The 25,159-nt window shown below is 43.0% G+C and overlaps 2 protein-coding genes across 4 annotated transcripts in view; one reads left to right on the top strand and one right to left on the bottom strand.

Annotated features, from left to right (window-relative positions):
- Nucleotides 1–153: 153 nt before the first annotated feature.
- Nucleotides 154–9,650, bottom strand: tfap4 (transcription factor AP-4 (activating enhancer binding protein 4)). The gene is made up of 7 exons (XM_044181734.1): nucleotides 9,242–9,650; nucleotides 5,999–6,164; nucleotides 5,795–5,893; nucleotides 5,498–5,668; nucleotides 5,225–5,374; nucleotides 3,483–3,650; nucleotides 154–3,340 (listed from the first exon to the last, which is right to left on the bottom strand). Exons 1-7 carry the CDS (start codon nucleotides 9,328–9,330, stop codon nucleotides 3,182–3,184), a joined length of 1,002 nt encoding a protein of 333 aa, XP_044037669.1. The 5' UTR covers nucleotides 9,331–9,650; the 3' UTR covers nucleotides 154–3,181.
- Nucleotides 9,651–13,111: 3,461 nt separating this feature from the next.
- glis2b (GLIS family zinc finger 2b) overlaps nucleotides 13,112–25,159 on the top strand; it is a 28,172-nt gene continuing 16,124 nt past the window's right edge. For 2 of the 3 annotated variants that reach the window (XM_044182335.1, XM_044182332.1), the window contains exon 1: nucleotides 13,112–13,895. The gene's annotated coding sequence lies outside the window, so the exon portion shown is untranslated. The remainder of the gene's footprint in view (nucleotides 13,896–25,159) is intronic. The other variant, XM_044182333.1, reaches the window with a different exon arrangement.

The following is a 25,159-nucleotide window of genomic DNA, read 5'->3' as shown; positions in this document are numbered from 1 at the left end:
CCAACCAGAACTGGAGACGAGACAAATTCAGCTGGTTATGTCATTATTAGTGCTAAAATAACTATTACAACCTCAGAACAGTCAATATTTAGAGTAAAATACACATTTTGAAGAAACAAAAACAGAAAAAAAAGACACACACTCAGGGCCCAATGCTTAAAAAACAAAGTACAAACTTTATTATTCTGTCTTTACAAAGGCACAAGCCTCTTTATCCCCAAAACATTCCTCTTTTTAAAAAAAACAACAAAAGAAAATAGCTTCTTGATGACCGTATGCACCGACAGGTCTAACAAAACAAGTTACAGAGAACAGACGAAAGGAAGAGGAGGGAGCTGCGAAGGGAGGAAGGAGCTGCGAAATGTGAAGGGAGACAAGAGATAATGACAGTAGATAAACAAAGACAGCTTAAAAGATTTTGCAAAAACACAAAAGATGTGAGGGGCAAACAGGACAAGATGTAGGAGGGCTGGACATGGAGGAAAAGGGGGATACACAGCTTTATACAAAAGAAAGAGGTGGACTCCAGTATAGTACAGTAAGTGCTTTGTAATCTTGACACCATTTAATGATCCCCAGGCCCACCCCACTCATCTAACAATCTGATATGTCCACGTAACGTTTCCTAACACACAGAACAGACTGTAAAACACAGATGGCAATAAAACAGTTCTGGGATTCAGCAGAAAACTAACAAATGCAGATACTCAGAAGAAAAAGCAAGGGCTCTACAAAAAGCAGAGCTTGCAAACCACATTTTCAATATCCAGGAATCCCCTTTCTAAGTATTGGGAAAATGCCCCATGATTTAATTTGATAGACGCATCACTTATTTCAGTGCAGCCCTGCTGACATCAATATTTTTAAAGGGCAATTCCATGACATAAATCATGATAGATGAGGTGTGTTCAATTGAACACATTATCTGTCCAGCAGTTCAAAGCTCCATCTATGCATTGATGCAGGGGATTCTAATAATGACTTGTCACTAAATGCAATTATAAAATAGCAGTGATGTGTCAAAAACCCTAAATGTAACTGCAATCCCTAAATATACCAGGTTTAACTTTTGAAAAGTAACCTGATGTGAAAAAAATGAGTAATATTTTATGGAATGTCAACATTTCATTGTGGAATTTTTTCCCCCACACATCTGGCTTTAATAGTGCACACGAAGGGGCCAAAATGGTTGCAAATCTACATGTAAATCCAACCAGAAGTCAGTATTCAGATAAATTTTGAATACTTCAAAATGAAAAAAGTATCAGGAGCACTTGAATGTAATTAGTATACCAGCAACCTGTTCATTTTTTAGGCTAACATAAAAACACAATCACACATAAGTGAAATAAACAAAATAACTGGGAATATATATTCTAACACACCCTGGGTGTTTACAAGCCTGTTTGGAAAGGATTCCACTGGCCACCAAACGGCCCAGATCAAGTGTTCAGGTACGTCTCTGAGACCCCAGGGCTGTGTTAAGGCTGGCTTCACAGTGCCTCCCTGCACCCACGGGCTTTTAGTAAGGCAAGCTGCTGCCTCTCTCAGCTACATGTCTTAATGTCTGTGTCAACCAACAGGTCCAGGTGGAAAAAAAACACATTTAAAATATGATCTAAACAGAAACATGTAAATAGCATAGTACACTAGAGAAAGAGCACACAAAAGGTCAATTGATCTATGTAAGGAAATGCATAGAGCATGTGTGGTTGACCCAGTCACCTCCATGGCACATTCAAACAATTTCACTGGGCATTTTCCTTATATTTGAAGTATACTCTGCTCTGATAGATGTCCCAGCATTTGGGCAAGAAACTACACTGTTAAGGGCTAAATAAAACCAGCCCTTAAGATTGAGCAAACAAATGATTGTACGTCAGTCGTATTTGTGTGTGTGAGTGCTGTGTGCCATCATTTCAAGGCAAAAGTGGTGCTGTTGCAGACTGCCAGAGTCTGGGACACCACTAAGCCCTGCTGATTCAAAACGCTAAAAAGGGACACAGACACACGCGCGCACACACACACACACACACACCAGTGGAAATCAACTCAAGAGAGTCCACAGATTATTATTATTTAACAAGCCAGGTGCTTTTATATTCAAGGGGGGGGGTATAAAGAATTGTCAAAGCACTGATTTTTTTAGTTTTTTGTCAGGCCATGAGTGAAAAGAAGAACATGCCAAATACATATGTGGGATTACTGGGAACCCAGCCCAGTAAAAATGGCAACAAACAAAGAAAACAAGAATAGAGTTGTGAATCAGTAAGCGCACTCTTTCCTCCCAAGCTTCGCTTCATTTCCTGTGAGCACCAGTCAGCCATGAAAACAGCTTTTAAATTCCCGTCGCTGTGGTGCTTTTTTGTGTTTTTCCAGTACAATCACTTTAACTTGCTGGCTGAGGGAGCCTTAGAGAAACGAAACATGAAAAGGTAGACTTCACAAGAGTAAAATAACATATTCTTTCATCCAGAAGTCTTAAGGTGGAACTTTGAGACACTCTTGTTAGCTTACAGTGCTTCTCCAAACAGCTCAGAGAAGGAGGTTTAAAGGATATTCATCTTAAACGGAAATGCTCTGGTGTTGGGTGGTGATGATGCCACACTGCTGGGCTCTTCATTGACTTTGTCTCCTGTTTCGTGGATCAGTCACGTGGCTTCAGGCCAAATAAAGATAACAGTCTCGGGCGATTTATGGTGATGTTTTGCAGTCATTCGTAATTCTAGTTAGTATCCAGTATGAGAGCATTTATAGATCAGTCAGTGAAGTAGTCGCTCTAATAACCTTTCTAGAGATTAATGAACATGAGTTTGTGTGTGTGTGTGTGTGTGTGTGTGTGTGTGTGTGTGTGTGTGTGTGTGTGTGTGTGTGACTGAGTGAGTGAGAGAGCAGGGGGCTGGATATAAGCAGAGAAAAGACGCAGAAGAGACTGCATGTATGAGTGTCTAAGTGTAAACCTATTCGGGCTGCCTATCACGGTACAACATGTAAGAGTGTGTACTGAAAAGAAAAACAACAAAAAGAGTGCTTCGATCTGTCTACCAGCCCTATTAATGTCCACTGAACAAGAGTGCTGTGGGTTTGTAGCCTCCTGTAGCCCTGGTCTGTTTGGGCCTTTCATGTGTTTAAGTGTGTGCGTGTATGTAAGTGTACGGCGTGCGAGACATCCGAGATGAACTCAGGGCAGTGAACAGTCATCAGGCCCGTCGCTGTTTGAGGCGGTGTCTGAGCCCGCCGCGTCGGATAGGACACGACCTGAGGTGACAATGACTGCCCTCCGCTGCTCGTCCTCGCCGACGCAACCCTTCCCCTGGGTGCCCTCGATATGCTGGATTGCCTGGAGAAAGAGGAAAGGGGAGAGCAAGGGAGATAAGTTATGTCAGCGACAATAGCACCCTCTAGTGTTCAGATATGAAAACTTTTCCAACCAGAAAATATTTCATAAGTAGGCTTTTGCCTTCCGTTTATCTGTGTCTTACTTGAACGATGGTGTCCAGGTTCTGTCGAGATGTGGACACTGTATTGATAACTGATGTTGGGCCCATGGTTACCACGGTGACATGATGGGGCAGGGGAGGCTGGACAGGTGCAGGGACGATGACCGTGGCATGGTGTGTGGGTGCGGGGGGGGTAGCCGGGGCCAACACCTGGCAGAAAGGAGCAATTATTATACATTATTCTCATGTCACCACTACACTGTGATAACAAGTGATGTTAGTACACTCATGTATCATGACAGCCCTGCACAAACTAGCATTAATATATATATATATATATATATATATATATACACACACACACACACACACACACAGAGACACAAATACACATTATTGGGAATACAGCTGGGCAGCACACTGAATATTGACCAGGCCAGATGTTCATCAACTTGTCCTTATGTTTGGGGAAAGCTTTTTCTCACTGTATTCTGAGTTGCCTCTAAAAACCAAGCTTATTGGGCAATTAGTTAGTTTTTTCCTGAAATGGCGCAAGTAAGGGGTGCTCAGATTTCACCAGGATAGTGCCAACTTACAGTTGGTGCTTTAGATCAATATGAACTTGGCCAAAAGGAAGCACACAAGCCCACAGTCATTAATGTTTGTGTTTCTATTAAATATTTTCCTATACTAAATGCAAAAGATCATTCTTGACCTTGGAAACAGTTGGAAACAAAACATCTTAACTCAAGGTCCACTTATTAGCTTTCCAGCGCTTTCAACCACATCTGAAAGTCTGATGTTAGTGATGCTCTGACTTAGAACATCCTATAACTGTGAGATGCAGTTTAAAGCGCTGAAAAATGCTATATTTTATTTTTTCGTCAAATTTCCCTACATTAAAGATATGGTGCATATATAATTCCTTTATTTACAAGTATCTGTTTCAATAATTCAGCAAAGATCAAGCTTTAGTTGTCATGGAGCCGTGATTGTAGCAAAAAAGATATATTTGAATGAGAGTTCATTTTATTTACAGTTACTGAGTTAATTTTGTCAATTCGCAGTAATATTGATTTGAGGTCATATAGCTCAGCTCTGCTTGGGGAGTCACATGACTAATCCAGAGTGTATCAATCATCTTTCACTACCAGCGCCCAGCTGCCACAAGTAGTGTATGGGCAGACAGCACACGCCGATTGATTTGGCATGGTGTTCAGTGAGGGTTAGCCTGCAGAAACAGGATACTGTTGCTGTCAGGGCAGGAGACAGGCACAGCAGAAAGATGTGTGAGCTGCTCATTTAACACACTGTAAATGTGTCTTATCTGTTGACAGCTCTAACTCTGGACATGGAAGAAACTGTCCATGTAACATGTACAGTACGATGTGAGATTAGTTCAGCTGTGTGTTTTAAAATGCAATATGCTTCTACATGATTGACTCAAAGTCTATACAATTTTACAGCTACACACAGAGGGGAGGAGGGGAATTTGGTGCCAGCTTCCTGATGAATTTAGGCTAATGAGCCCAAAATAAACACTGGTTTTCAACATATACTGAGCTGAAAATGGTTTGTCTGCATGTCAAATTCAAGATAGAGAGACAGCTCTTTGTCAAATTTACTTCTGAAAAGGTCCATTTGTGTTTAAGCGTGAAATGTGTATACTGGATTTTGTACATCAGACTTAGGGAAGTTACAGAAGAGTGAAAATTTTCAGCACACGGGCATAATTCTCAAAAGGATTCCACTGTTTATGTGTGACTCATGCAAATATTTCCAACCTGTGGGCTGTGGGCTGGAGTAAGGTCCCTTTCCAGCTGCTTGTGCTGCTGCAGATGAACAAGGCTCTGTGTTGGGGCCTGCTGCTCCTGGAGCTGCTGGGCGATCGCCTTCAGTTTCTCTGGGTACAACTGAGCATCCAGAGAACGCATCTGCCACACAGAGCAGGGGGTAAAAGTGTGAGTTAGCAACTCAAAACTATGTGAGTCACTGCGTTTGTCTGGACACAGTTTCAGACATTTGAAATTGTGTAACATGTTGTGGTTGATTCTCACCTGATCTTCCAGGATCATCCTGACTGAGCGCTCTTTCTCCAGCTGCTGCCTTAACTCAATCATCTCCCTCCTCAAGTCCTCAGTCTTCTCCTCCTCCAGGATGTCTGGTGAGCCAATCCCTTCATCTTTCTCCTCTGCACGCCTCCTCTTGGGGGAGGAACCACTTAACTCCTAAGGAGAGCAAACATAAATTGGATATCCATTTTAGACGTAAACTAAAACTGATGATACTGAAAGACAGAAAATCCTGGAAACGACTTTGTTCACAGTTTCAGGATTGGCACGGTGATGCTTTACTTGTATGATTCGCTTGAGCTGACTGTTCTGCTGCAATAACCGCGTCTTCTCCTGCTCCAAAGTAAAAATGTACTCTGCTGTCTGTTGCAGGATGGCAGCCTGGGGAAAAGAGAAGAAGAACAATGTTACAGGTCTGCAGTGAAGGTGAGTTCAGACAGCTTCATGTAACTCATCACCTGATTCAAATCTCTCTTTGTGACCCACCTTACTGAGCTTCTCTCCATCGCTGTGTGGGATGAGTGTTTTAAGTGACTGGAATCCAGCATTGATGCTCTGCATACGCCGACGCTCGTTGCTGTTGGCAATCTCTCTGCGAATTCGCCTCTCTTGGTCCCGGGCTGTTTCTGGGGTCAGAGGAATGTTGGCCAGACTGGGGGGGCAAGCAGTCAGGTGGACATTGGGAGAAAATAAAACATACATTTTCAGCAATATCTTTACCACAGGGCTAGAACCATACAAAATGTTACACAACCATTTTTCCTACAAGTGAATCACTCAATAAAATAAAACCAAAACATCAAATACTAACTTGTTGGTCACCATCTAGTTACAGGTTAAGCGCAAACAACAACAAACTTCCTTAATTTAAGTATCACTGTACGGGCGCAATGTTCCTCGAATTTAAACCAAAATATTAAGATGTTAAAGGAAGAATTCATTGTGACTTAATCTGTTGAAGCTGTAGGAGATTTGTGTCTTTGCTCTTTGATTCTGAGGGACTGACTGTCAACATTTTATTGGAACTACTTTATACCTGAGAAAGAAAAAAAAAACTGTCAAGTCTGTGTATTATCCTTGAAAGACACTTTGCTGTTGTGTTTTTATTCACCTACACTGTAATGAGGTTTCAGCAGAGTTAAACTATCTGCATGGCTAAACACAACTTGTAGTAAGGGAGAAAATGTGTATAATAATTATTTTAATATCTCTATTTAGCATTGCATCACCACTAAACAGCAAAATGGACCAAGAAATGCAAAATACATTCCCGTTTTTGCACAGGTATTTAGAGTCCACCAATAACTACTTTCCTGTGTGGACAATAATACAATATTTAAGAATCTATAGTATCATAAGCGTTGTGACATTTGTTTTAACCCTAAAACAGCCTATTGCCCTATATCCACCTTGCTGAAACGTCCTTGTGCAGACACAGAATGGGGCTATGAGACTACTCTTCTAACCCTGTGCCATTTCTTAACAGGTGTTAAAGTGTCATATTAATATGTCTTGGGTCTTAAAAAGTGAAAATGTTTCCTGCCACTGAAGCAGTATGGACATTTCACAAGACGCCACGCGTGGTAAAAAGGTATTTTCATTGGTACCTTTGCTGGTAACTCCGTTTGACTGTTTCTCTGAGATGTAATTAGAGCAGCAATGGGTCTGTTAATATTTCCACCCTGAAACTGTGGTGAAAAGACAATATGTCATATGCTGTAAGTCGGTTGAAGGGGAATTCGAAGCAAACTTCCTCCAAACATTCTCCGTATCAAGCTCAGTATCTCTGGGACCCTCTCTAGCCAAGCTCTTATCTGTACTGACTCAGCTGCCCCAGTGCAAACACTGGGAACAATTGTGCGGACACACAGATGAGAAAAGGAGTGTGTGCAATCTGCAAGCACACACAGTCACACACACACACACGTACCAACACTGCAGTGGCACACATCCAGCAAACACATCCACTGCTAAAACATGACCAACTGCGCTTGGACTTCACCATATCACACAAACCACTAGTTTAAGTACCAGGCGTTTAACCAGGAGTTTAAGTACCAGGCAACTAAATAGAGCTGAACGACTGGTTGATTAATTGATTAATGGATCAAATCAGAAAACTATTCCGCAAGTATAGTGATAATCAATCAATTCTAAGTAATTTTTCGAGCAAAAATGCCAATCATTTGATGGTTCCAGCCTCTCAAATATGACAATCTACTGCTTTCCTTGTCTTAAATCCTATTAAATTTAATATCTTTGGGTTTTGGACTGTTGGTCAAACAACACAAGACATTTGAAGACATCACCTTGGACTCTAGGAAATAGTGATGGGCATTTTCTCACTATTTTCTGACATTTTACAGACCACGCAATAAATCAGTATATTTATCAATAATGAAAATAATCATTAGTTGTGGGGCTGCAAATAAAATGCAAGCAATTTGATTTTATTTGCATTAGTCATTACATTTGTAACACAACTGACTGAAAATACAGATGTTTATGTTTTTAATAGTAAGACATGTAAGTAGGCTATACTTAGAATAGAGTTACATAGACTCTACAGTGTACTCCATTTCTGTCCCTTTTCCATTCATTTTAAATGGAAATGGTTAAACTGGGGTAGATTTTCCTCCTGTATAAATTATCCGCAGACTCACAATAAGGAATTTAAAAAATAAATAAAAAAGGACTACATTTCCCAGACTATCCGCGTCACTACCAGCAGCGGATCCCTCCGCCTCCCTCTTCAAACAGGGCTGCGGACGTATCGAAGGGCCTTCCGCGACATACACACCCCCTTATTAATAACACAACTTTTAATTTTCCTGCCTCCCCGCGAACGTCAAATGTCCCTTTTACCGGACACGCTGGAGAAGATGTATTTATAACAGGCCAAATAAAACCCCTTTGTCGTCACAGTGCCCGATACCACCTCCGTGCTCCTAGCAGACTTTTCGTGTCCTCCGCCATTATAACAATGCGGCAGGCAGCATGGCAGAGGTGCGGGATGAAAAGACGCAGTGGAGGCGACTCGATAGCGCGAACAAGACGCACGGAAACGCCAGTAAAACTATCGCCGCGTCGAGTGGGGGCGATTTTGACAGCAGCTGTACATTTTCACGTTAGAAGTAAACGAAAACAAGGCGCCTTAAACAGGAAACAAACGCCAGACCATCACTTTAAGCACAAGCCACAAGCATGGCCGCACTACCCACAATAACTTCGGCTCGCTGTGAGCGAAATCAGCAACCCCCCACGGCGTGTGCGGCAAAAATAGACCCTTTTACATTGTATGACACTCGCTCGTATAACCTCTCCCTTTCTTACACAAATCACAGCACCTATATGTGACACTTGAGGTGTAATTTGAGGATAAACAGAGGAAGGATGCGCTCGGGAGCGGGGTAGCAGCGTGGTGTGCACGGAACCACGTGGTTTGTTTGTTAGCCACAAAATACATCGATTTCGCAGCCAAATGTGCGAAATAACATCACGGGGAGGATGTGGTGGTGTGAGCTGGAGCCCCCATTTTTTCAGACGCAATGTAATTTCACTGTTTGATGGTGATAATGCCCGCAGCTCCCCGTGAGTGGGTCGCGTATACAATAACAGATCGGATCAAGCATGTTGCCTCAGCGCCGTCGCTAAGTGCGTGTACTCCAAACAGATGACTTGTAATAATGAAAACACGCAGCGTGCTGGATGAAGCGCGTGTATACATACCTACAAAGACCCCCAATCACTTCTTTCTCCGTTTTCCTGAAATGTTGCAAAGAGGGCACCTTCTGAGCTGGTACCATGAAATACTCCATGCTCGCCTCTCGCCAGTTTGGTCCCCCCCCCACCTCCAAAAAATAAAAAATAAAAACAGCGAACAGTCTCCGTAGAATAAAAGAAAAAATGATGACGTTAGAGAGCAGCAATCCCGTGATCCGGCGCGGGTTAAATCCTCAAAGAAGATATGAATCCCTCGTCTGTGTTATGTAGTAGTTTTTTTCAGGCTGCTGAGAGTTGTAATGTTACTCGACTTCCAGCTGATGGGGTTCCCTCGTTGTGTGTGGCGCTCTGCCTCTCTCTCTTTCGCTCTCCCTCCCCTTTGCTTTCTCCCTCTGCATGACCGTGTGTGTGTGCGCAGCTGATCGGATGGCTTTCAAGGCGGGAAACAGCTGGTAGGAGTCACACTGCACTACCGAAAGCCTCCTTCCGCAGAGACGGCGGACTGCATGTAAACAAAGGACTATTTAGCGCAGAAATACACTGACAAGATAACTCACATGTGGAGGTAAAGCGGATCGCGTGGCTTTTAACAGCTAATTTATGATCAAATGCGCGATGTAGTGTTGAGTTACAGCAATCCACGAATCCTCCAGTCGGTGATTATCATAATATATCAATCAAAAAATCTGCCCCCCCCTTCATATGACTTGCTTCAGTAAGATTATTACTACTTTTCATGAAGACCGCCTATAATTTTAACTCATAAACATTTAAAAGCATCCCTAAAGGGAAGGCGGACAGGTAATTAAAGGTTATAACCACAGCGCCTGGAGTCATTGTAAAAACATCTTTTATAGCAATAACACAAATCCATGTTGCACCTTGACAGATAAGACTTATAGCCTATAGTAAATACAGAGCGGGGTTACAGTAGGGGCGGATACTCGAACAGCTGCGATAAGCGAACAAGAGAGATCAGCTGACGAGTTGGCAGAGCTGCACAGCAACAGCGCACAGCAGCGGGAGGGCTTTTAGGGACAGACACACAGCACGGCTGGACGTGTATGTCGTTCACCATTTTGGGTGTAACAGTGGTTGTGCAGGAGGATACATTACGGTAACCTTATTTTCAGTAGGTTTAATAGAGGCTACGACGCGCACGCGGCCACAAAATGGGAGCAGTGAGTTGCTTTGCACCCGGAAATGTGAAAAGCTGCAGCAGAACCTTTGTGGAGGCACATGTTACCTTTTGTTAATGAGTCTACCGTACTGGTGCAGCAGTAGCGTTTACATAAAGGCTAACATCTTTAACGCTGGTTCTCACACAGCTGTGTGAATGACCTTCATATAGGAAGGTAACCGTAGCGGTGAAACTAAAACTCAGGATTATGCTTCAATTTCATGTAGATAATAGTTACCCACTGCTCACTTATTATTTATTATTGGGTTTTAATATGTCTTAGCCGACTATTCTATAGACAATGGTACACAGAACACATGATTGAATACTACATGCAATACCTAAATGCACAAGCTCCACACAATAGTTGCAAATGGTGAAATAATAAAACCCTTTCAACTTAATTAACATGACAGAAAGCCATATTTTGAGTGTTTTGGTCTTATTGGGGGCCACTTAACTGGCCCAGTCACTGCACATGTCAATACATTTATGGACTTGATCTTTTAGAAATACTAAATGGTTAGAGAATGATGGCTTTCGTCAGAATGGAAATATAAGGCTTGGCAAATCAATTCTTACTAATGAATAAAATCTCTGAGGCCTGCTGGGTTAATTAAATCTTCTCCCAGGCTGCTTTATGCCCTCTAGTGGTGGCATGGTGACAAATGCAAAGAGGCTTCTGGTGCACATGTTTGCCCCCCAGCATCATAGATACACTGGATGCCACTGGAACAGAAACATCTCACAATGAAATACAAAAGCCCTGTCACTAATGCAACACCAGGTTTGTCAAAATGGTATCTATCTTTGCATGCTGCCTTGAAAAACCATGTATAAAAGCGCCGGTGATGGTTGCTTTTGAGGTTTTCAGACCTGTCTTAATTGGTGTTCACTGAAAAACACCTGAAAAAAAAAAAACACCTGCGTGGATGCCTCTGTAATAATCAGCTACAGTAGTCAGTGAACCTGAAGTGACGGTGCAACAATCATAAACGTTACAACATTAAACGCATGGTGACATGTAGCAAACAGGAAAACTGCATTAGCAAACAGGAACGGTCAATAGGATTGTAGTAGATTTACCACACGCTAGATTTCTAAAAGTTATTCTTTATTTCTACATGAGATAAGAGAGATGAATTAGATTGACAGGATATTTGAACAACAACAAACAGACTCTAAACTCAAAAATTGAATCAACACCCCTGAACATCTTTAAAAAAAAACATTATGAATTTCACCAAATTATGTGGTACTGAAGTGTCATTTAGACTGCACACTTCTCTCATATATTGCTATTAAAGTCTAGAGAAAAACAAGTCACATAATTACATGTTAATTACAATTAGCTTTTGTATACATATAAAGGTTAAATATTTAAAATTTAATATTTAACCTTTATATGTAATGTGTGTGTGTGTTTTTAAATAGTTTTTATAGTTCTGTGATTTGATAAATGGCTGGAAAAGGCCAGAAAGAGAATCACTTAATTATTGAAATTTTATCAGCTACTTTAGAAAGGCATCAGTGTTTATGAGGTAAAGTCATGGTATTAGTGGTTTGTGGTTTTGTTCTTAAGTCCTTGTTGTCTTTAGTACAAAAGTACCCTTTCCAAATGACAGAAATTTTAATTTTTTCCTCACCTGTTGCATGTATTTAATCTGGCCAAGGAATGCACTAAATGATAGTAGTATAAAGCCAAATATGTAAAACAGACGCAAGCAAGTACATTTACTCAAGTACTGTATTTAAGTCAAATTTTCAGACACCTCACTTAAGTATAGGGCTTTGATGATTATTTTCTCAATGAATCAATTAATTGGTTGGTCTATAAAACATCAGAAAATGGTGAAAATGCTTGTTACAATTTCCTAAAGCTCAAGACGACATCCTTAAATAGTTTGTTTTGTCCAACCAACAATCCCAAACCCAAAGATGTTCAATTTACTATCACATAAAACAGCAAATCCTCAGGACTGGTCAAACTTATCAAAATAGCTGCTGCTAAATTTTCTTTTGATCGACCAATCGATGAATTGATTAATTGACTAATCAAGTAATCGTTTCAGTCAGGCTTACTTGAGTATTTTATAGCACTTTATACACTGAGGGAAAGATTGTGCTCTTTTTTATTAGGGTTAATTAGATTAGGGTTTTATGTACAAAACATACAATCTTCTTATAAAATATGATACATTATTGTATTTTAAACTTCCTGGCAGTTGTTAAAAAGATCAGGGAGGTGCCCTTTTCCTGCACCTAGCCACAGGTAACAGAAAATACTGTAAAAAAAAAAAAATACTACAAATACTGTCACTCTGATTTTGATTCGTTTGTTTGTTTTGGTTTAAACAATATTGTCTTAATCCTCTGTCACCTGCAAGAGGTGGTGGCCAGCGTGAGAACAGACATGTCTGCAAAACTCATTTAGCAGGACAACAAACAGGGAAGTAGAGGGGTACTACCCTCCATGAAGGCCCGTTGATGGAGGGGAGCTGAGGCGGAGAGATGGCCATGAGGACAGAGAGAGAGGAGGAGAGATTGGAGAGGAGCCGGGGACTGCCCATGGTGGATGGGCGGAGCAGTAAGCATGCGCTGAGCTGGCAGACTCTGAGCTGGTCCTGACGGGCTGGCTGGCTCCGGGCGGCTGTCTGTGCGCTTCAGACGGTCTTGGGGGAGACTACCATCAACACTCAGCGTGTCCTCGAGTGCTTAGAGGAGAAAAAAAGAAAGCAGAAGAGTCACGGGGACAGCTGCGAGAAAAGAAAGCAAACAGTTCCACCTCGGCATCTGGAAAAGCACCGAAGAAGAAGGAAACGATACTCCCCCTCTACCCCACACCCCGTCGCCAACCCGCCCTATCTACCCTACCCACCACTTCGTGCCATCCCTCTGGTCTGAACTGCCCTCCCACCCCGCCAGGAGAACCACGACCACCCATAGGAAACCCCCACTTGACCAGCGTTGCCATTAAGCGATGCGCTTTGAATTTAGGAAGAAATCACCTTTGCGTTTTTTGATGCACAACCACTGGTCTTCATTTTTCCTCAGCTGGAACAGTTAAGGCTACGGATTTGGGTGTTTACACTTTTTGACGGGTTTCCAGTGGCATGACAACATGCAGAATGTATCATCTCACGGCAACAGACAAGGCTGCCATTCTATAGATTAGTCTTTATTTAAACAACCAGCTGTCACATACGCTGCGTTTGAGCTTTGGTTTGATTTTTCCATGCTTAGAAAGAATCCTGACAATGGTCTGGGAACGGACCGCCTCTCCAGACACCTAGTAATATTTTTTCAAGACGTATCAGCTCTATATTTCGTTTTTATCGAAGAAAAAGCGACAAATTGACGAGGAGTCATTTGACACCGACGCCGCTTGAGCCATAGGACTTTGCGTGCGAAGTTTGCACCGGGAAGAGGGGGGCCAAGTCGGAGATATCTCGGCCATATCCACGGCATTTTCCCTGTAAGGTAAGCCAGGAGCAACCCTATCTTGCATGTCAGTTCTGTGTATTGTGTCTGTTGTCATGTGCGTCCATGTTGACCTGAGTGCGCTGCTACATTGTGAAAAATTGCTCGAGTTCAAACAGGGTAGTGACCTATTTTCAGTGACTCTCCAGCGGTGCGCCCATATCCTGCAGCCTGGACTCCCCACACTGTCGTATGCAAGACCGGTCGTGGCGGACGTGCCTTTACCGGTGTTCGTGCCATTTACGCAGACACCGTGTCAGTAGCCTACCTATTTGAACATGGGAGCGACCTTTCTGAAACCCCACCAAACTGGCATCCCCTTCCTCAACCCTGAGAGGCATTTTTAGAGCAGTGTCACAAATCGTGTCCTATAAAGGGGCATACATCACAGATCAGCTAGCTGTTGTGCAAGATGCAGGCTTGCATTGAGCTCTCAGATGTTCTGTCACAACATCTGATAAAGAGTTCAACGTCTACAGGCTGCTGACAGTCACTTAAACAAGTGATGTATCGGTAAATAAAAAGGTGGCTAAACTGTGACCACCACATGAGATAAGCACCCACGAAAAATCATGTTAATGTTCAGATTTACGATATATTTTCCACATGAAAGACTAAATATGCCATTATTATAGCAATATCTCTTTCCAGAAATCATCCACAGATTTGTTGTGAGCAGTTTCATGTAGGAACTATCAGTAGAAAGAAAATTGTTCCTACATGAAACTGCTCACAACAAATCTGGAAAGAGACATTGCTGTTGAGTTGTTGTTTTTTTTGGCGCTTTGAGCACCACAAGCCGAGTGCCATATAGTCCCATTATATTAAAAAAAGGCAGACATCTCTATGGCGGATATCTCCAAAACTCGGCAACACACAGCAAAACAATCTAGATGGATAAATAGCACTACAGGTAAGAGGAAAAATATGTAGTTTTTATTTTGGGGTGAACTTTCCCTTTAATATATCCTTTTCATTGTGGTTCACATACTAAGTAATGCTTGGAGCTTGTAACATCTTTGTGTTGCCATTTTATCATTTTAGTTTAGACCAATTCTAAGTTAGCTGAGGCCAGGCATGTAGTGCAGGGGGCAAGGATGAGCACAGGCAGAGAGACCTAGATAAAGAGCTATTTTTCTCCAATTAAGCAATTCCACTGTCCCTAAGCCTAATTGTGTGCACACTGGGACTGGGTTTGGGATGGACCTTCTCCCCATTGGCTGCCTCCCATGGGCCCATTGTTCCAGAAGATGCCAGGGGAAAGAGCAGAGCCCTGCCAAGGCAGACCTAACAAGCCCTGTGCTGGAGTGGAATAAGGCCTGATCATTAAAAAGCATTAGGCCACAATGCAGATCGAGGCACACTCAGGGGGCTGCAGTTGTATTTTGGAGTAGGATGGCTGTATATTTCCAAGGTGACTGTGAGGTACTGCATGAACAATATAATGTGTGGGTGCATGAGAGAAACTGTCACACAGATATATGAGACTGGAGGAGGTCTGGCTATGGGCCCACTGGACCTCTCTCAAAGTATGTGGGGAAGAGGAGCAGTGAAAGAGGTTGCACGGGCTTTGTGCAGAGGGAGGACTCCCTCTCCTCCCTCCCTCTCCTAAGCCCCTGCTATTTAATCCATAACCCGTCTCTGAACTGTGAGCACAGGTGCTCCTCACATCCACAGCCTACTCGCCGCATTGTTTATCCAATCAGTTGATGATCAGTTCAGCCACAGGTCAGCCATAACATCCATTTGACAGAAAGACTGGGGCCAGACGGAGAGGCATCTATCACCACCGGCACACAGGTTATTCAGGCGATGCCTCTCTTACACAGCACTGCAGAGAAAAGGCTCTCAGCTCCACCATAAAGCCAGATGTCCGCTGGGGTCCAGCTGTGCATCCCTGTGGTGGCATTCCACACTCACAGGATGTGTGTGTGTGTTTGTGTAGGCAGCCTTTTATGCTGTACATTTTCTCGTCCTGACTGCACACTTTGGCCAGATGTAGATACATGGACAGCTACTGGGAACGACAGCTTGCACAGTTTTGGTCAGTCAGAGTTTGTCACCAACTTGCTTCATCTACTGAAATTAGTACACAAGAAGATATACCATAAAGGCTTCACATCATGCCAGTCTCTGAAATTAAATCACGGGTGTGGTTGTCACCTCCCCTCCCTAATTTGCCTGTGCCTTGAGATGTTGCCCCACACCACAACTGAGTGACATCATACCCCTGAGGTCCCAAACTGTGTGAGGGAAAGGCAGCTGCTTTATGGTGGAAAAGGTGGACCCTAATGGCATATTCCTGCGTCAGAGAGCAACCACGAGGCATGTGGTAGTGGGATGGTGGGAACCCACAGTGCACTTGTACTTAATGCCTTAAACCAGGCTAATAAAAGTGTACCGCATCTGATATAAAGAGAAGCAAGTTCAGTTGATTCTTTCAAGAGTATTGTCGTTGTGCTGTCGGCCTATTGTGAAATATATGTAAAATATGTTTGCCACTGGAGGAAAAAAACTCTGAGGAGGACTAGGACTGCTACCAGTAAGGGGGTGGAATATAAGTGGCACAAACTACACTGGGAGAGCCAGTCTAAGTGTTTGAATTGATATCACAGTGGGGTTCCATAGCTGCTGGGGATTACGGTCAAGCTGAAAGGCAACTCAGCAGCAGGGGAAGGAGGATTATAGTGGTCAGTGAATGAGGCAGCACGCAGTGAAAACAAGGCACCTGATACACACTTTTATTTATCTTCACAGGGATAAGAGTCACTTTATTTTAGATTCCCATGACAGATATGTCCTTTCTGTGGTTACACTTGCAGACAAGAACTCTGTAGCAAGAAGCTAATCAGATTTCTAATCAGACAGTTTTGTGATTCATCAGTGAGGGTACTCAACAGATAAAATATGACTAAAATAAGGTTATGTCATGTTGAATGGAGTTGCACATCCCAGTTTTTGAGCTTTGATTGGGCTTAAAATATCTGAGGAGATGCATGATATAGCCAGATGAAGCCGTGCTAACAAATTACTATCAGTCATGTTCACAATCCACTTGTTATTGCTAACTTCACCTCCTTACTTTGTAATGAATTTTTGGCAAATTCTTGGTTATTTTGCAGCTGATATTGTTCGTACAGTATACCAGTGAAAATCATAGGAGCCACAAGGCTGAAGACATCAATTTGACTCATTAAAATCTAAGTAGAAACAGAACTGATAGCTGAACTAAAGTTAACCTCTAAAATGACTCTCTCAGCCCTCGTATCATTACAGTCCAGCTCTGTGCATTTTTTCCACAAAGTATTTTATCACTAATCATTGCCATGTGTGCAGCAGTGGAGGTGACACACTCATACTTTCGAGTGCTGCAGTGTGATGTGTCTGCATGGGGTGATGGCCAGGCTCCTGGACCCATACATTTAGAATAGACAAAGCGGATACAGAGCTTGAGTCACACCAACTTGCAAACTGTAGGAGACCAGTGCATACCGCTTTGCTCCCTAGCTGGCTGGGCTCACGGACCGTGCATTTTTGTCCAGTTAAACTGTAACCACTAATCACCTCACAGCCTCACTGTTTCCTCGTGGGCCAGACCATTCCTGGGTCCCCAGGGTGGGTTAAAATGCCCCCTCGGGGGAATATATGGTCTACCCTTTTTAAAATCACCTGTGTGGGACATCCCAAATAAGCAGAGGACTCTTGCTCTTTCTGCGAGGATCTGCCATGGTGAAGTTTAGGGGTCAGTTCCTCTGCTGCAAGTCTGCAGGCCTGCATTTCCAAAATAAACACAGACAACTCAGTGCCTCTCTCCAGCTTCCCCACCCTACCTCTTCTCATTCTCTTTAATGCTCCTTCTGCACTCTCTGCTCAACGTTTCTATCGTGAGAGAATTTCAGCTCACAGAGCCCTTCAGACAATACGCAGACCGTGTCTGGGGAAGGGCACACTTGATGAGGAAAAGTTAAAGAAAGAATACAGGAGTAAAGCCAAGACCTGAGACAATAACAGCAATGTAAAGGAGCTGTCACAGAAGGGGTGGAGGGAATAGAGGAAAGCCTGTTTTTACAGTCCATTTTGGGTTAGTTTCCCCCAACTTACTTTAATATTTCACTTATAGATGATGGTAAACTTGGATCTAGCAGGAGCTTTTAGATATCTGGGAGCACTGTTCAAGAAGCTGTGAGTTGTACAGTAATATGCTCAATCCAGGCAATCCAGTTTAAGTGGAGAGACAGCTGGTTTGTATTATTATTTACTTGCTTGGCCAACACCCTGGATTCTCTACCCTCAATAGCACTACAGCAGTTCAGTATGACTGAGGTATGTATGTGTGTGTTTGCTTGTTTGAAGAGAAAAGAAAGGGAGGAGTTGGACAAGAGGGGCTCTGCGTGTAAGTACGGGGGAGGAATAACATGCTGGGAAGGGAGAGACGGGGAAGAGGGATTGATGGTGGGGGTTTTTTAAAGAAGGGGATGAGGGGGAGACGAGTGAGGCATTTCTGAGACTCAAATAAGGCTCTCAAGTCTGGGCCTGGGCCTAGCTCCCTGTCTGGGCATATCCAGTCCTGTCAGCTAGCTTCCAGACTTTGCCCCCTTCACCCCCTCCTCCCTCCTTCGTTCCCTCCATCCCCAACTCCCTGGGACTACATCTCCTACTCACTTTTCGCTCTGTTTCTGTTCCCTCTTTCCCTTCGTCCCTCCCTCGCATTCTCGTCTCCCACTTTCCATGAGCCCCCAGCTTCATAAGTGACGCTTACATTATATAAGACATTCTCCATCTTATACATGCAGTAAAAGTGAGAGAGGGAGAGAGAAAAAAAATTGGCCTGTAAGTGTTTACCTTCTCTGTGGTGTTGTGGAGATGTTGCCAGCACTAATTCAATTCATATGTACCGCAGCTGTTTTTTTCTTGTGACGGAGCCTTATGTAATTTCAAAATGTTTTAAGTTTGAGGTTACATTTCGTGAAATAAAGACTTATTCTGACCTCAGATACTTCTATGAAATAGCTTCACTGTTTTTATTTGGTTGCTAAAAGTCATAATAATTGACTTTCAGTGGCCATCTTGAGTAATGGCCAGTCACTATCTTAACACAGCCTGTCTCTCTCTTTTACTGCGTCCGATTGAAGTGTCCTCGCTCCTTGTTGGCTTGGGTCTAAATAAATGGTGCTGTCAGTCACAGTGAGCTTGGCTATTTCTTAATTGATTCTACATGTCAGCATTGATTCAGGACAGAAGAGTGTATAAGAGCACGAGTATTGCCCTGACCTTCAACACTAATTGAGATCCTCTCTTAGGCTCATTCTTTCCAAGGCTGCCGATATACTGTATGATTGCGTTTGTCCACAGCACATTTATTAGCCCTTGCTGTTCAGTGTGTTTTGCCAAATGAAAAGAGGAATCAGCTCCAGATCTGTCTGAAGCTCGTTTCCAACAGATCGCACACATTGGACGTGCCAACAAATTTAAATTAAGAGTTTAGTGCTACTCCATTTTACAGCATTATGCTCAACTCTGTCTGTCGTCATCTCAGTCGCCCTCCATCTGTCCCTTTGCATCTATCTCTCTTCTCTCTTTTTCTGTTTCTCTCTCTTGGATGGAGGCGCAAAAGATAAAAGCTGTAGGGTGGAGCCTGTCACTTAGTTGAGCTAAAACACAGAAATACAGAGAGAAAATGAGAGGGAGGGAGATAAAGGGAGAAAAAGAGAGGAGAGAAAAGACTGTCATATTGACCTTGTCTTATTGCCAGCCATGTTGGGAGGGAACTCAGAGAAAACAGGCGCTCCATGTGAGGAGGGAGAACACAGGGTTGCCGTTAAGTTGGTACAGCCTCACAAGGAAAAGACAACACAAGCTTTGTGTGGAGATATATATGTGAGATCACTGACGAGTAAGGCAGAAGGGCTCAAATGGAGGTATAGCAGACTGTATGGGGGGGCACACCCAAATTTAAAGAAGCAGGAGCTCCTTGATCGCCCTGCAGTGTGTGTTTGCCCCCCTCAACACACACACAAACACACATCACGTCACTTTGTCTGCTAATTGCTCGCTGCTGTTTTGTGTTTCTCCCTCTTCCTGTTTTTTTCCCCTTTCAATATGCTTTGAGCCCCTGCCGTGTTCCTCCTCTCTGCACATAAACACACTTATGCACACATATAGACTCACGTGCTAACAAACACACACTCCCTGTATAGAGCACATCTGGCTCTGTGTGCCCGCCCCCCTTCTTGGCTCTCTCCTGTGCAGCATGGCTGGTGCACAGGTGTCACCCAGCCCTCTCCAGGGACAGGGAGTGGCCATCCAGGAATTCTGGGGTGATGAAGTAGAAAAGTTACGACACTGTAGACGTGTCCGATAGGCCTCAGCAACCCCACACAGCGATAAAGACAGCACCCACTACCCCACCCCATGCCTTGCCCCCAGCCTCCCGGAGGCTGTGTTGCATAAAGCTGTTGTTGGGATCATATTACCTTGGCTAGTGAATAAGGAGACTTGCTTCCCAGGGAGTTCACTGTGCGCTTATTCAGTTGCAAGCAAATGAAAGTGGCTGGGGTCAGTGTGTATAGACGAAAGGGGTTTGTTTCTCATGCGTGTGGTGCCATAATATTCCCGTCCAGGAAATGACTATGAGACAGGCGCACCCCTCCCAAAGCTGGAGCGGTACCACAGCGCTCTGAACTAGTCTGAACTCCACAACACACAGCCTTGAGTACGTGTGTGTGTATGTGTGTGTGTACACATATGCATGTCTGTATGGCCGTAATAGGGGGCTGTACAGTCAGTGTGTTTGTGTGCATATACTGTATGCCTCCATACCTTTTTCCCTGATCCTTGAAGTTGTCATTGGGAGGACAAACGACATTGGCCCAGCAACTGGTGCTGACATATAGCCTGGGTTGCTGTTTATCGTACCACAGTTTCCATACGTATGTCACCCCCATTAATCTGCCCTCAGCTTGCTATTAACTGTGTGGGAGAGAAAAAAAGATTTCTGGACTTCCTCCCATTCCCTCCTACCCAGTGGCTTAGAACTGGTGCTGGGTTTTCACCAGTGAGGGAATATAACAGACATCTCCTGTTGAATTCAATGGAATGGAAGGCGCTTGAAGCTGTGGTGGTTATTCAGTGATATACTTTCATACATCCTCAAGTTTTGGGGTGCACACCTGTGTGCTTGGTTTTGGGCTGAGGTAATTGCTCTAAAGGCTTAAACCCTGCCCTGAATTTTAGGGAGGGGCCACCAGTGGCCTTTTGTTTGTTTGTGTGAGTGCTTAGAGAACCTGGTATTTTAAAGATTTAGGCAGGTGTCAGTGCTTTGCATTCCTAACCTGACCTTGTGCTTATTTCTGCTGCCCTTCTGCTGCCTCTACAAAGCCTGCAAACCAGTGATGAATGTGTGTGTGTGTGTGTGTGTGTGTGTGTGTGTGTGTGTGTGTGTGTGTACATGTATGCACATCTGCGCAGAACCATCAACCAAGATTTCAGCTTTAAACATGGCCCTTTAAATTGCTATAAGCTCTCTTTCCATCTATGTCTAAGTGCACTGTGTTTGATGAGATAACTCTTTGCATGCATTTATCTCTACAGTGAAAGGAGCTTAGCATACCACTGTATATCCGTTATATACTCACAGTGCTAACACATGTCATCTGCACTGCCCCAGCAAGGAAAGATGGAGAAAAGGACATTTTGTTTAGAAAAGTATAGACCTCCAGTGAGAATGTTAAAATGCCAGATCTAACAACGCTATACCTCCACAAATAATACTTGAATTTCATACTGCCAGTCTAGCTGTTAGAATAATGCTAATGTCGGTGTGAGTCAGCTGGAATGACAGCATTTAGTGTGGGAGTAGCAAAGAACCATCACTTCCGAAACATAGACCCTATCCAGCAACCCTAGCAAAATGGACACAGCTGGTTAGTGGGCTGATGAGAGGACAAGGAGCTGGGATGTTGCGCTGTTTGATCTACAATCAAATTCATTCAAAAGTTCCTCCGGTACCTTTAAGAAAAGTTATAACAGAATCAAAATAACCCCCACACAGCTCACCACATGAACATAAACATGTTTACCCCAAGTTTAGTTGTGAATATGCACAAGCTGTAAAACAGAGCTGTTAACTTTTATCACTGTACTTTTTCCTCTATCACCACCAGCTCTGACAGCCTCAGACTGTTTTTCTTCACTCTCTCATTGGCTTCATTTCTTCTTTTCTTTCTTCCCCCCCACCTCTCTTCTTTCCTCTCCTGTTGCTTTCCTACCAAGCGCGGCGTGGTGACGCCCCTGCTTGGCTGGCGAGCCGACTCCAGACCCTGTGATTGCGCACAGGAGTCGGAGGATTGCATCACTGCCTGTGGGGAGAGGCCACAGGAATGGACTGAAAAGGAGGGAGGGAACAGCAGAGAGAGAGACGTGAGAGGGGTCGATGAAGGAGAGGAAGAGGAGAGAGTGATGACAGACGACAGGGATATAGCCTGAGGAAGTGAGGAGGAAGTTGAGAGGGAAAGAGCTGAGAGAGATCATGCGAGATTTTGTTTATATGGAAGTATGGCAGAGCAAAGATGAGAGAGGAGGAGTGTCTGGTTGAAGGGAATGCATTCACTAGACTGCAGGAGGTAGAGAGACCAAGCAGAGTTAGTGGGAGGTCAAAGTAAGCCAGGGTGGGGATGTCAATCAAATCTCCTGAGTGCAAAGACAAACACATACTTCTCTTCCGTTCTCTTCTCATGGATGGAGGTAGGCCTCCTGCTGTGTTCATTGGTTCCTGCCGCCCTTTGCTGCGCTATGAAACTGTTATGTTGTGAAATGCCCCACGTTATTGTAAGATTACTCACCACTCTTCAAAGCCTACAGAACCGTTGTGCGAAGTGCCTTAAGCGTTAGTGTTGGGTAGGTTTACTGCTTGAACACTCTGAGTCATCGTCCCCGGGGGGATTATCTGTTTACCGCTGACTGCTGTCCTGATACTACAGTATAGATTAAAACTGTTTTAGTTGATTAAAAACGTATGTAGCCCATCTGATTTTGAATTGGAGTAGTTGGGAGAAAAATTAACCAGTGACTCAAAACACATGTTGCTACACGTGGGCCCTCAATCACGAACTGTTCATGTCAAATAGCAGCTACTAGGGAGTCTAATAAATTGACTGTGGCTTGGGAGAAGTTTCCTAGCCTCATGCCAATGTGCAGCTACTCTCTCCCCCTATAACCTGCCTCTTCTCTTTTTATTTGTTCTGTCAAAATAGTTTGGATGATTGCTTTTATTGCAGAACAGATTTTTTAATGCTATTTGCACCCTGAAGCACAGTCTGTCCCCTTCAAATGAATTACAGGATGAAAAGCAAATCTCAAGAGCTTTGCTTGAAGATGTTCTCTGTGTTAGATGTGGATTCCAGTTTAAAGATGAATCAAATTCTTATTCGCAAAAGGCAAGCATTATTAGAGTGATCTGATAATGCATGCTTCCCTTGAAATTCATCCTTCCACCCGTCCATCCCCACCCCACCAAGAGTCGAGTCAGGTCACTGTGTCGTGCGATAATCCCAGGTTCAGCAGGCCATAAGGCTTTCTGACAATGTGAAATCCCAGTCAGATGGCTGTTTATAGATCAGGCCTAATCTCACTACACAGCAGACTAAGTAGAATCGCTGTTTTGTTGTCAGGTCTGATGCTATTAAGATGATAGAGTGTTTTTCTCTCAATTTAAAATGATGTCCCACTCACAATCTCCCTCTAATGTTTAATTCTGCCTCGTCTGCCATTACTTTAAAATCAAATCGCTGACCAAAATCCACGGTGCTCTCAGTAGTGTACTCTTTACAGTGTTTTCTTTGCACAACTGCATAAAGGTTTAAAATGCATGTTTTTATTTGCCAGTATGCATGTAGCTCTGTAATGTATATGTATATGTATAACACCACAATAAATTCTTTATATGTTGTATGTATCTCTGGAACTAACTAATCATTTTCATTATTGATTAATCTGACAATTATTGTCTCAATTGATCAATTAATCTTTTGGTCTATAAAATGTCAGAAAATAGTGAAAAATGGCCATCACAATTTCCCAGAGCCCAAGGTGACAATCTCAAATGTCTTGTTTTGTCCAACAAACAGTCCAAAGATATTCCACCTGTAATTATATAGGAGCAAGTCCTCTATTGGAGAAGCTGAAAAAGAGGATGCTTGGTATGTTTGCTTGACAAATGACCTAAACAATTATTTGGTTACTATTGACTCATTGTTTCAGCTTCTACATCCTTCAAAATTCATATTTTCATTTGCCAGTAAGTATGATGGTCTAAAATTTAAAACAACTAATTCCTGATATGTTGCATGTAGGGCTACAACCAACAATTATTTTCATGATCAATTAATCTGACAATTTTGATTTATAAATCATCAGATAATAAAGTGAAAAATGTCCATCACAAAAGCCCAAGATGGCATCTTCAAATGTCATCATGTTTTGTCCAACAAACAAAGAGATTCAGTTTATAATGATATAAAACAGAGCAGCAAATCTTCACATTTGAGAAGCTAGAACCATCAAATGTTTGGCATTTTTGCTTGAAACATGACTTGATTGATTAGCAATATAGTTGTCGATTAATTTTCTGCCGATTGACGAATCGATTAGTTGTTTCAGCTTAAGTTGCATTTCTTTACTCTGATACTGAATCATGCCATCTTCATATGCTGTAACTTATTTTTTTTTACTTAATATCTTGATTTTTTGAAAATCATAATCCAGTTTGGATGTACAATTGAAATTTCCATTTAATAAACTGTGTACCTAAATGTCCCATAATTCATAACAAAAGCAAAAGAACACAGACGTGGCTTGAAAGCTAATGTATTCGACTGTTCATACCACAGTTTGCATCGTAACAAAAATGTTAATGTTCAACCACAGAGAGATATGGTTTTAAGCGTGTGCTCTTCCTTTCTCATGTAGCAGTCCCCTTTGACAACAAACCACAACTGCGCCCCGCCTTCCTCGATCTGTGCCTCCCTCCCTCCTGGCACCTTCCCTCCCTGCCTGCCCTCTGCCTGGAATTCTTCAGTGTCTGAACGCTCTGGCAAGAGGCCATCGGTAGCTTGCTGAGAAGCTTCCTGTTGCACTCTCTCCCTCCTTAAATCCATCTATCCCTCCCTTTTTTCTTTCCTTCCTTCCTTCCTTCCCTCACTCACTCACTTCTTTCTCCCTTGTCTTATGTTTTGTTTCTGATTTTCCCTTCCCCTCCTCCTTTGCAT

Source organism: Siniperca chuatsi, linkage group LG21 (assembly GCF_020085105.1).
Source record: "Siniperca chuatsi isolate FFG_IHB_CAS linkage group LG21, ASM2008510v1, whole genome shotgun sequence".
NCBI lineage: Eukaryota > Metazoa > Chordata > Actinopteri > Centrarchiformes > Sinipercidae > Siniperca > Siniperca chuatsi.
This window is presented reverse-complemented; position numbering and strand designations above follow the sequence as displayed.